A 12,656-nucleotide genomic window follows, 5' to 3' on the forward strand; every position below is an offset into this window, starting at 1 on the left:
TTTTTTCATCATAAAAAAAATCATGTTGTGATAATGGCAATATTACAGCTGAGGAGTTTGTTTGAAAAAGAGATGGGACTTTAACAGCATTGAAGTCGTTTGGTTACAAAAGATCAGATGTACAACAAACCACAGTAATATGTAAGAAGTGAAGGAAAACAACAAAAGAGGTCGATATAACAAACAACCACCTCAACAGGACACCCCTGCTTGAGTTTGAGGAGAGCCAAAACTTCAGTGAGGAGACCTCAAAAGCTACTGTAAGTTCTAAATCAAAAAGATTTTTTGGTATTATATCATATTGTAAAGAATATGGTTATTACAAAATACCCTGAAATATCGTCCTCCCCTAGCAGCCAATACTAGATTCCAGTGTGAACTGGTCACAGTCCTGAAATGACCTGCATGAGCAAAAGAACAATAATAAAGATTTCACACGCAGCATGATATCGTATGCAAGTAAAAAATGGAGACCAATGAAGTTAGGCAGTGGTTTCAGATATAATTTGATGTGCAGTGGAAGCCAGTTAAATTTATGAGCAGATGATAATGAGGACGCAGAGAAAGAGAACCAAATTTTTAATGATGGCTTTATTATGGAGCAATGGCTCCTTCGTCTGTATGGAGATGTGTGTGTGGATGTGGAGTCAGAGCCAGGCGTGGTGGGATCATGACGTGAAAAGCTTCACAGAAACAGATTTCATCCAAAATTTCAGGATGTCAAGGGACAACTTTTCATCTGTGAGCCCCTTTTCACAAGAGTCTTGCAGCAAGAGGCAGGCATACAAGAGGCATGAATTCTAATATGACTGTTCACACTTAAGTCACATTGCAAAACAGGGGGAAAAAAATCTCCATCTGATTTAGGACCACATATGAAAGTGACCCAAACCAGAACTGAAAGAATCAGATTCCATGTGATTTGTGCTGTTCACAGTCATGAAAAAAAACAACCCAGATCTGAGAAATATGAGCAAAATGTCATGTTTGGGCCACTTTTGCCTGTAGTGTGAACATAGCTTTTGCTACCTCAACATGTTCGATGAGTGCGTTCATACCGCTACGTGAAAGACGGAAGACGTGCTTGGTTGTTTTCTTATTGGGTTCATTTAATAAACCTCAACAACAAGTCAGTCGGTACACCAGGTTTTTGAGTGCTGTCTTTGAAAGCATAGTCCACATCTTCATTCAAATTCAGCTTGATGAGAACATTTACTAGCTCACCCATAGGTTATATGAACAACTTTTAAGAATGCAAAGTTGAGTATGTGTGTATACCTTTAAAAACAACCATTTTTATTCCAGATGACCTTTTCAACTTTCAAATAGCTTTCTGAAGGCTGAGCCAATCTCCTGGATCATGTCAGATGTGGTGGTGGACCTGCCGTGTCTCTGGAAGGCTTGACTGTTGCACTGTCTTGTCAGAGCACAGGCCCCGAACGCTGCAACCATAGATGGATTCACACTGGTGACAAGGAGACAAAAATGATAAATTAGGAAACACATACAAACATGTAAACTTAACATATAATATTTTTGTGTAATATTACATTTTCTAAACTTTTTAGCTATCAACTCCTGAGTGACTCCCAACTGCATTACTGTGTGATAATAACAACAAAACAGTTGGGCTGCAACTAAAGATCATTTTCATTTCCAAATAATTTGATCCAATCCATCTAATACAGTTATTATCTTGATTAAAGGGATAATTCACCCAAAAATGTCATGGTGTCATGGTTGCTTGGTTTGTATTTTTGTTGGGAAAATGACAAACAATTAGATGAACTGATGTATTAATCGGCTAATCACCTCCACAACAATATTAACAATGAATACTAAATATTCCCTAGGATGAATTACCAATGAGTGCGGTAAAGGTATACAAATTTTATCTTAACACTTACAGAATGTGTTGGACATGGTTCACAGGACAGGTATTTTACTTAATTTAAAGGATACTACTAGTTCAATAAAGATTTATTTTAAAACTACAATTAAAACATTAAAACAGTGTACAAACAGCCAATCACTTCTTCACCTTCTGAGTATTCCAGCTGCAGAGGCAGCATGTGCCCAGTGTGCAAAAACTCCCATAGATCCAGACAGAAGGTCACCCTGTCCACCACACCTTCTCCCACTCCCCTCCACATTGCACGTGACCACTGAAAACAAACAAGTCACGATGTGAAATCAAAGTCACAAATGAAAAAAAGCTCAAAAGTTTCTCAGAATTCACAACTGGGTAGCTATTTACATGGATGGAAAAGGTCAAATGTGTCAGAAATGTTGTTTTTGGGCTGGGTACTAACCCTTACTGCCGTCTGAAATGAGATCCTGTTCTCCTTTTAGCACCAGAGTGATGTTGCCCATGGCGACACTGAGCTGCATGACGTTGCGTTGGTGATCACTGCTGTCCATGGGCTCATGGTGCTGAGAAAGCAACACACAGACAAGGCGGATACATCAACACAGGGAATTATGTGCTATATGCCATCCACTGAGTCTGACTCCACTCTGCCGAGAGACCTACCAGCGACTCATACAATCGGGTGAATTCCATGAAGTTGGGCGTAAGGATGCCCTTCTGGTACCCTTGAATGACAGATGGTTGCTGTGTAACTAGCCATAATCCATCCTGTTGGAAACAAACAAACAAAACACACACAGTCGGTGATTGTGTATGGCTTTGTAAACAAAATCCCATCTGTTCAACAGCTGGAACTTGAGACTTACTGCATCGATGACTACGGGGATATCTCTGGCTTTAGACTTCTCTATCACCTCCTAAAATAGACAGAGAAATGTGTCATTTAGAGACCATGTAAAATTAAATGTCATCTTAAAAAATACTTAAAGGGATAGTTCAGGTTATTTGAAGTTGGGTTGTATGAGATACTTATCAACAGTCAGTGTATTATTATTATTATTATTACATTATTATTACTAGTTTGGAGTGGCAGAGAGGAGTACCAGCATGGCATCATGGGGAAGGGGGTTCTGGGACTGAGTTTCACTGATTTTGTTTCTTGCATTCTGGAGACTTTCAAAGAATGGCATTAAACAAAATATAATAAGCACACATTTTTTTGCAAACAGCTGCCTGCAGATGATATAAAACTTACATCTATGGGCTGCAAAACATAATGGGCCATAGCATTTCACTTTACCTCATCCAATCTGATTACAACGACACAGAAAATTAATACTTTACAAATGTTTTTCTAAGGTTATCTTAACTTGGTTGCTCTTAGAATAAAATGTGTACATTTCCTTTGAAACTTTCCGTAAGAAACAGGAATGTAAATTTTTTATATTTAATTATTCTCTGTTTCTGTCTCCATTTCTCACTCCCTGAGGAGAACAAGGTGTGAGCACGGATGCATTTAAGGAGGCAAAAAAGATGTGAAAATTGGTCATAAATTGGGAGTACTACAGGAGATTTGTGACCCCATGAGGAAGCCTGGAGAGGGCAAAGAAAAGACAGTAGTCTCCCAGGAAAATCGTAAAAGTTGGCAAGTATGGGACATGTCAAAAGCAAAAAGTATTTTCGAACACTGTCCAAAACAAACAACCAAAAACAGTATCAGTCTAAGTGTAGGCTTTATTTAGAATATTTTCATCACTTTACCTTGCTGTCAGACAGCCTTTTCTGATAGGAAATGAATTTCTGATGTTATATAAGCAAAAAATCGCTCTCTGTTGCTCAACCAGACTCCTTTTGCAAAATCAATTTTTCTCACAAAACACAGGAGTTGATGGACTAACACTGCCTAAGTGAGACAGCAGTTCACTGCTTTGCTTCCTACACTGGGACTCCTGCTGTTTCTCCAAATGGGGCCATTCTGCCCACCATCTTCTGTAGGAAATATACTGGCTACTGATAAGTACCTCATCCAACCTCACTTCAAATAATCTGAACTATCCCTTTAAATCATGCTAGCAGTGTAATACAACTGCACAGTAAAACTGCCCTGTTTACACTTTAGATATTTCAGTTTCAGGTGTTTTACATTTCTTTAACCAAAAGGGAATGATGGATTTAAGTGTCACACAGCAGCAGTGTACATGTGCCTCTTTCACACAAAGTTCCATTCACCAGTATGAGATCTTGCTCTCATTTCTTTGACATTCTCCTAAGTCTGCAAGTCATGTTTTCTGGGAGCCACAAACACGAGGTGCTGTGTTGTACAGCTTAAGTCCATCACTGTATTTTATCTAACCACTGTTAAACATTTGACTTGAGCTCAGTTTTGTGGTTTTGCACAAACAGATGGCCTCAGAAACTGTTTTGAGTGGAAGGAAAAGTAACTGTATTCAACGTGCCTTCGCTGTTTTCAGTAACAAGTCTTCTCTCCCTAGACCTGGTCCCACCACAATGCCGTGCAGTCTTGGGAGCCATTTCTCTATCTCTTCCACTGCATTAGGACTGTCCCTTCATACACACACACACACACACACACACACACACACACACACACACACACACACACACACACACACGTGTTAGATAGATATAGACAAATGCACAAATTATGACAAGTTCCACCCTGGTTGTGCTTTTATTACAAAGCTATTTGTTTGCGTTTGTCTTGTGCATAAATAACCACCAATAAAAAGTCTCAAAATAAAAAGATTTAGACTTTGACTATTACAACGTGTTCTCAACGTGTTATAATATCTTCTGCAAGAATCTATAATGCACTGTCACTACTTTTTCAAGTTTGAAAGTTTGAAGTAATTATGTATTTTTGATTTTAGCACATGAAAACAGGCACACTTAAAGAAAAAGAGAGAAGAAAGAGCAGTATCCTGTTAAAATGATTATTATCAAAATGATAATAACTGATCTAAACAGACGTGTACTTACAGAACAGGATGAACTATGAGCTCGGGGCTGTAGGATTTGATTACAGTTGCAGCATCTTTGGTGCAGAACACATGAGACAAGTCAGCCCCCTAGAGATAAAAAAGCCCCGTCACTGCACCAGAAAAAAGATTTCAGACTGGGTAACATTAATGATAAATCTGTCAAGAGCATTTTCAGAATGACAGCTCACCACTTTCAATGCTGAGATGGCAGCAAAGTATGGCGCTCCAGTATAGCTTTAGAAAAGAATTAGGGCAAATAATAAATTAAACTCTTTTTTTGGTGAATAATGGCTAATACTTTCTAATAACCACCATAAATAAATGGTAAATTGATAGTTAATTAAACTTTAGTTGACAGTTATTTTACTGTCAACAAACATTCTAAGATTGTTTATATACCTATGCATTATAAGCCATTTATTATGCAGTTGTAAAGTTTTATAAACGTGTTGCAACCAAGGCACAAATTTCAAGGTAGCCACAGTGGCCTTGACGCTCCACCTGCACTGCCTCAGCTTATTTCAGATTTTTTTTTTTATCTCTGCCTTTATCCTGTCAATGTTTAGCCACCAGTGTCTTTTGTTGAGATTCTGACTGAGCAACATCAAGTGAAACACTGCACACATAACCAGTAGTGGGTGAGATTTAAAGCCTGGTGTGAACTGCTAGAAAACCACAGGAGTATTCCAGGCATGTCAAACTGGTCCACAAGGGGGCCGGTGTGGCTGCAGGTTTTCTTTCCAACCAAGTAACAGCACACCAGACTTGACTCATTTAATCAACTGATCTTGGTCTTCAGACAGCTGATTGGTGAAACTGTGTGCTCTTGGTTGGTTGGCACAAAAACCTGCAGCCACACCGGCCCCCTTGTGGACCAGTTTGACATGCCTGAAGCGTTACAAAGAGAGCGAGAGAGAGAGAGAGAGAGAGAGAGAGAGAGAGAGAGAGAGAGCGAGCACAGGACCTATACTGAAAGGGAGCGTGTGAATATGGACATAAGGGCCACTGTGATATAAACTTAATTTGATCATGAAGCCTGATGTTACTCTATAGTTCTGTGGTTCATCTGCAGACTGGAGTCTCTGTTAGCTGTGTTAAATTCATGTTACGCTACTGCACTGCTGGATACACTCAAAATAATGATATATTAAAGTAGGAAACTTTCTCATTATTATTCAATAACCATTTTTAACAGTTTCTTATGGCTACTTACTTTAAGATGCTAAGTCCGTGTATATTGCACATTATTTGATATATCATTCATATTTAGTATATCTTCCAGTGTCCCAGTATTGTTAACAAATAAATAAAAATAATGTTTATACATGCACTACACTGAATTTACTACATTGACTATATTCAGAGTTTTATAAACATCAGTAGAAATTTTTACTATAATCATCCAGATAATGTTTATGTTTACATTACTGCAGCTTGGTCAATGGCCCTGTGCTTCAAAGTATGAAGCAGCAGGTACACCTCTAGTGTCATTTTTGCAGGTGAAGGGGTCTGCGGTCAAGTTAGTAATAATAAATATGCAATATCTGTGTAGATTTTCAAAATAAAGGCACAAAAAATATTTGGGTAGATTTAGAAAACAAAACTACTTGGGCAGATTTAAAAAGCTCATTCTTTGGGTTAAAATAAGTATGCTACTTGCAACAGTCCACAGTCCGCATGTAAGTTATGTACGTAAGGTACTACAATCATCAGCTGCAACTTTATAATAACATCCAAATAATGTTTAGAGACAGTTTACAAACTAATTATTAACCATTAACAAGTGTTACAAATATCTGGTACATCTGTCTGTTATGAATTCTTAAAGGTTTACAAATCATTTGGTAATCATTAATAAATACTTAATATAGTAATTTAAAATGTTAGAATGTTTGCAATAATAAACTGTTAGTTTACTCATTTAATCAGAGTATAATTGTGATCGTGTTACCAGCTATGTAGAGCTGGGTACTGAACTTGGATGCTTTTATGACACTGACTGCCTCAATAATATCAAGTATCAACAAATGAAATATGCCTTGTTATTTGATACCAATTTTCAATACCTAAGGAGTTTCAACAGTTATTCATATTTTTATATAGTTTAATACTGATAATTCATCAACCTTTCCATTTTAGTTAATCCAGTAAAGTGCTGAGAGTAAAAACAGTTTCTCCAGCTGCTCCCAGGTCTTTGAACAGCTTCTTTGTTTAATGTGAGTAATTGTACTGTATAATGTAATTTAATTTTTTTGTTAGAATGGATTTGGTATCAAAAAAGTATTGTTCAAGGACCCATATCATAGCCAATCTACTGGTACTGGCACTTGAAAAAATAATTATCTTTTCATTGTTTGTTAAGGGTGAAATAACTATTAACTACTGTTTACTTATCCATCAATTTACCATTTATTAATGATGGTTACAATAAAGTGTTTACACTGAGGGCAAATTGCTTTTTTGTGGGACATACTCTTGGCATCCTCCAACGATCCCAATACGTCCGTCTTGTCCTTTGTGCTTTTTGGACGTCAGTGGAGGGATGACACTCTTTATCAGTGACAGCATATCATCATCCATGCCTCTGTGTGACGTCGACCCCAAACTGTAGTAGCGTTCAAATACTGAGGAAATAAACAAAGTGTTAAAGTGTGGAAAATACCTGACTGGCCTGAGGCAGAGTCTAATCTATGTTTTTACCTTACACAGACACAAGATGACAAAAATTTGCCAACAAAAACAGAAACAATAATGTACTGCGAATAAAGATAAATTAATTAACCACCTAACTGAAGAAAACCAGTTTAACGGCTCCACATTACGGATAATGTGCCTTTAATTTAGTTTTTCCCTCACACATTCCACCTTGAGGCTGCACACATGACACCGAAACTAATACCTAACGCCTGCGGATCTGTGTTCAACAGTTGACTCTGTTGGCTGAAACAGTCTGTCTGGGGTGAAGTGCGTCTGAGGTGGCTGGGCTGGCCACGTGGACACGACGGCGAGGCACTGGAGAACACGGGAGCACGGGCAGGAGGAGCTGTTTTGGAGGGAGTGGCTGCAGAGGCAGGTCTGGCAGAGGAGATGCTAGAGAACATCTGACCGAGCATCTGGAGCATGTGCAGCTCTCTGGCATGTTCAGCCTCTCTGCGACGGTCTTCTGCCTGCAAACGCTGCTCCTCCATGCGGTAGAAGTTGTCCTCAGCCTGGGCGCTCTGCTCCAGAAACTGCTCCATTAGTTTTTCCATGGGGAAGTTAGCGCGCCGCTTCCTTGCCCGTTTAGGTGTTCTGGTTGACAAAGTACTGGCCGACTGGCTGCTGTTCTGTGGTCTTATTGAAGTGCCTGGAGTGGAGAGGGGGGAGACATTATGTGATGCATCTTTCAGGAAATATAATCAAATAATTGTGGTATTAAAGTGGCAATATTATGCTCATTTTCAAGCTTATACTTTTATTTGTTTTTTTTATTAGAATAAGTTTAAATGATTTCATGTGCAAACAGTTCTCCTTCTCATACTGGCCATAGCTGCAGCAATTCTTTCCACCCTTTGTTTGAAACATTAATTTTTTTTTAATCCCGTCTCTTTAAAGCCCAGTTTAGACCAAAGATTCACAACATGATAAAACCGTTGTAAAACGCTGCAGCAGTGTAAACAGGCCCGTCTCAGCTCAACTCAAGCCGGCTGATGATGCCACCTGTGACTTAGCTTGTCAAGTCGCCAGTGGCTGGTTTTAGAAAATAAGGCATGTCACCTGTTTCCACATCCATTCAAGTCAATTACAAACTGTCACGGCAAAGATTGGGGCAGAAAAAACATGAGGATCACCTCATCAGTTTGTTTGTCTCAGTAACACAAAGCTTAGGCCACATTAAGAGAGAATCAGGCATTGCAATTATTAGCCAAACAGAAAGCAAAAATATATAAGTATCAGAGTATTGAAAAAGGTATTGAGTATCATGTTTATATACTGACACTGTATTCAAGTTTAAAATTCTGGTATTGAGACAACTCTACTCCCTATGCACACACCTTTTATGCTTTCACCATTTAATCAATACAACTATAGCAAATAACTCACAATCACTGTGATCATTCATATTTTAAACTACAAAAACGTCTGAACAGCCAGCAGTTAGAGCTGAAGAACAGAGGGTCGTTATGATGATACATTGTCTCGTCTAATCACACTGGTGTAAACCCTTGACATAAATAAAGATGGATGACACATCTCCACTTCCTTCCACTGTACAAAAATGAAGCCAAAATATCCCAGACACGAGTGCTGCCATTTTGCGCCGGTGTTGTAATTTGGAGTCAGTAGTGATCTGGGTTAGAGCCACTGTATTGAGCTCCCGCCCAGAGCTGTCCATCATAAAGGTGAAACCCTCCTTTCACAGCACCAAATAACTAATGAAAACCTTATCTGACTGAACAGAAAAACAAACATTTTAACATACAGCAGTGTGATGAGAATTAACTAAAATGACAGAAATCATGTGAGACAGGATGTCTACTAAAATTTGGAGGCTGTGATTTGTGACCTATACTGCAACCAGCCACCAGGAGGCGATTGAAATATTTTGGCTTCACTATGGGAGATCTGCCCATTTTATATATATACCAGAGGTGTGAACTGGTAGGTTTTCAGAACGTTACAAACCAGCACACTGCAAGTAGATGCAGGTTTCAATATGTATCAATCTAAATCTTTGGTCTGAACTGGGCTTAAGGCCCCAAACCCATCCAAATTTCACTGCAAAATTGCTGAACAAATGTGTTACATAGTGATGTCAACAAATAACAGAATAAAGGCTGAAGTACAAATGAGGCGTTCAGGCAGTTCAGGAGGAGTGTTATCTGTAGGAGTGAGTAACTCTGTTTGGCTTGGACTTTGGTCTTTGTGACTTTGCATCCCTGTTACATGAACAAAAAGCTATCCAACACATTAAAGGGATAGTTCATCCTAATATGAAAATTCTGTCATTATCTACTTATCGTCATGTTGACTGACAGTCAAGTTTAGTCTTTTGTAAGCCCACAAAACACTACTGGAGTTTCACAGAGAAACGGTGTTGCAGAATCTCCCAAATAATGTAAGTGAATAGTGGCCAGTGGGGGTGCCTCCATACTGCTAATCTGGTTGTCTCCTAAAGACCCAACATGCCAAATTAATTTGAAAGGTTTCATTTACACCATGTTTATGGCTTAAATCTTCACTGTAGATCCTTGGCTTGGAGCCAAGTTTATGTTTGGAGAACACCAGGTGAACTAGGTGAGTTTGGTGTAATTGTGTGTGCACAAGTGAACAGCATGTTGGGGTTTTAGGAGACTTGGATTACACCAGATGAGCAGTACAGTGGCATTTATGTTTTTAGGGGTTGTTTTTTCTGTTTGAAAACTGGTCACCATTCACTTAAATTATTTGAAGATTCTGCAACACTGTTTTCCTGTGAAATTCCAGCAGTGTTTTTCAGACTAAAAAGCTAAATAAATATAATAGACTACATTTTCATTTTTGGGTGAACTATTCCTTTAAAACAAATGGAAACACCAAAAAGCATATGGCCACTTTAAGAATTATAAAAACACACTTTATCCATGTAACACACAAGAAACAATCCACGTGGACAAGGAGGGATCACTTACTGTTGTTGCCCACTGTCACTTTCACGGGAATAGGGATGGGAACAGTTGGGTATTCCAACTTGACTTCAGTCTCTGCAGGATAAGGACACTCCCCTGTGCTCTCAGAATAACCATCCTGAGCATCCTCTCCGTCCTCCTCCAGGCCATCCACGGCCTCCTCTCCTCCCGCCCCGCTCTCTATAAACTCCTGGGGGTCAAGAGCGGGCCGGTTGCTCAAAATCCTCTCCATGGTGTCATAAAACTTACAGATCTTGTGATACTGCCCGTTGTTCCGCAGATTACCTTCTTTTGCTAACAAGTACTGTCTCTTGAGGCTTTTGATCCGCACCCTGCATTGTTCCGGCGTCCTCTCAAAGCCCATCGCCCCCAGCCTCCGGGACACGTCGCGGTACACGAAGCTGTTTCGGAAGTTTCCATCCAGCGCCGTCTGGATGTCCTGCTCCCCCCAGATGTTCAACAAGGTCCTCGTCTCTACGTCCGACCACAAGAAGCCCCGCGTTGTGTTCGCCTGCATAGCGGGTCCAGACAGGCTGGTTTACGGAGTAACCTCCAGCAGCAGGAGTTGAATGGAGATGTTGACACTGCGGATTATGATGGACGTCTGCTCCGGATCTTTGCTCTCAGCTGCATCAAAGCTGCGGGGCGCCGCGATCCCAAACAGCCTCAACACCGACAACAACTGGACATTTTCACCGCTTAAGAGGACTTGAAGGGGATTAATGTTAGTTTTCAACATGGAAACTGTTACATTAGCCTGCACAGATCAACTCTTTGTATGCTAGCTGGAGCCTAGCTGTCTGTGTTTATCCTTTACGTCGTTAGCGAAATGCGTAGCGTCATACTTTGAAACGAACTGACTGGAGATCGGTGTCCCAAGCCCCCTTTCGCCGCCTTAATCTACATTGGGAGATTTCAAAACTGACCTCTGATCAGTCCACCGAGGGCAACTTCACCTTTCCCTGCCTGCTCCTCCGCCCATGTGTGGTGTCCGCGGGGTCCTAAAGCCCCTACCTTCCAAACAACAGGGATTTCAAGCTGTCAACGGTCGTGTCTAGAACAAGAAGGGAACCCTTGATTTGCGAGACTGTTGGGAGATGTACGGGTCGTTTCTTGATCGTGTCCACTGAACAAAGTAATTGTGTTTTAAAAACAAGACAATGCTGTTGTTAAAACCTACGTATGGTTAGGGGCAGGGATGGAAGGGTAACATTAAAAAAATGTATTCTGACATAATTACTAATTACTGTTAAAAACATTTAGTCAGTAACCAAATAAAAGTATCCAAATACCTCTATACCAAATGTGGCGAAACTGTTAAAACTAATATAATGTTTTAATAATGTTGTTGGGTTTATTCATTTTCTTTTCTAGCTAATCCTTCCTGATATATATGTATACACATTTATATTAACTGCAGTAATTAGGCACAATTAAATGTACTTTGGTAAGTATGTGCAAGTTGCACTTAATGCTAACATTTAAACTTATGTATCTCTAGCTAACTTGTCAGTGCTATTACTACTTAAAAATATGGTGGGACTGTAGGTGTGATTCTGGTGAACAGGATGGTGTGTGGATAAAAAAACAAACTTCATACCAGAATAAATTGATGTCAGTTTACTGTAACTGGATTTCTGTGTAGTTAACATTACCTGTTGGTCTGTGTAGCTAATGTTAGTGGTTGATCCGCGCAGCTAACGCTAGCAGTTGGTCTTACCTGTAAATGTATCTTTAAATTAGATGTCGAGTCCTTGGATGGTGACATTTCTATAGCTGAAGACATAATTGTCACTGTGTTGTGATGTTATTTCTCTTCTGATTTAAGGACAAAATACTGGTGAAATTTCCAGTGAATGCATTTTTTCAGACAATAATGTATTCAGTGTAAGCTTAGTTTAGGTTTATTTGACACCTGAATGGTGTTGTAAGACTTGTTAGGTGTTGTAATGAGTACGCACTGCCTGCACCAATATATCAGTCTTAATTTAAATGTTAATTTTAAACTTGTATTTCTACTAGTAATCTCCATTTGTACTAGATGTATTTGTAATCTGATTGCATCTTTTTTTCTATAACTGTAATGGAAGACAGTCACATTTTTGTATCCTAATTACATAATCCCGTTACATGTAA

The 12,656-nt window shown here is 39.4% G+C and overlaps 1 protein-coding gene across 1 annotated transcript; it reads right to left on the bottom strand.

Annotated features, from left to right (window-relative positions):
• Nucleotides 1–576: 576 nt before the first annotated feature.
• naxd (NAD(P)HX dehydratase) lies at nt 577–12,343 on the bottom strand. Its single transcript, XM_084724632.1, has 11 exons — nt 10,524–12,343; nt 7,772–8,218; nt 7,346–7,496; nt 5,061–5,106; nt 4,871–4,959; nt 4,327–4,435; nt 2,737–2,787; nt 2,534–2,638; nt 2,313–2,433; nt 2,042–2,165; nt 577–1,465 (listed from the first exon to the last, which is right to left on the bottom strand). Exons 1-11 carry the CDS (start codon nt 11,035–11,037, stop codon nt 1,315–1,317), a joined length of 1,908 nt encoding a protein of 635 aa, XP_084580758.1. The 5' UTR covers nt 11,038–12,343; the 3' UTR covers nt 577–1,314.
• Between the last annotated feature and the right edge of the window lie 313 nt (nt 12,344–12,656).

This window comes from Lutjanus erythropterus, chromosome 8 (genome assembly GCF_056507025.1).
Source record: "Lutjanus erythropterus isolate fLutEry1 chromosome 8, fLutEry1.hap2, whole genome shotgun sequence".
In the NCBI taxonomy this organism is placed as follows: Eukaryota; Metazoa; Chordata; class Actinopteri; order Lutjaniformes; family Lutjanidae; genus Lutjanus; species Lutjanus erythropterus.

Coding starts and splice junctions, on each gene's coding strand:
- naxd (XM_084724632.1), bottom strand. CDS start 11,037: ATGCAGGCGAACACAACGCGGGGCTTCTTGTGGTCGGACGTAGAGACG. Junction 8,219..10,523: donor AGTGACAGTGGGCAACAACA/GTAAGTGATCCC, acceptor TCTCCACTCCAG/GCACTTCAATAAGACCACAG. Junction 1,466..2,041: donor GCAGCTGGAATACTCAGAAG/GTGAAGAAGTGA, acceptor CCTTGTCACCAG/TGTGAATCCATCTATGGTTG.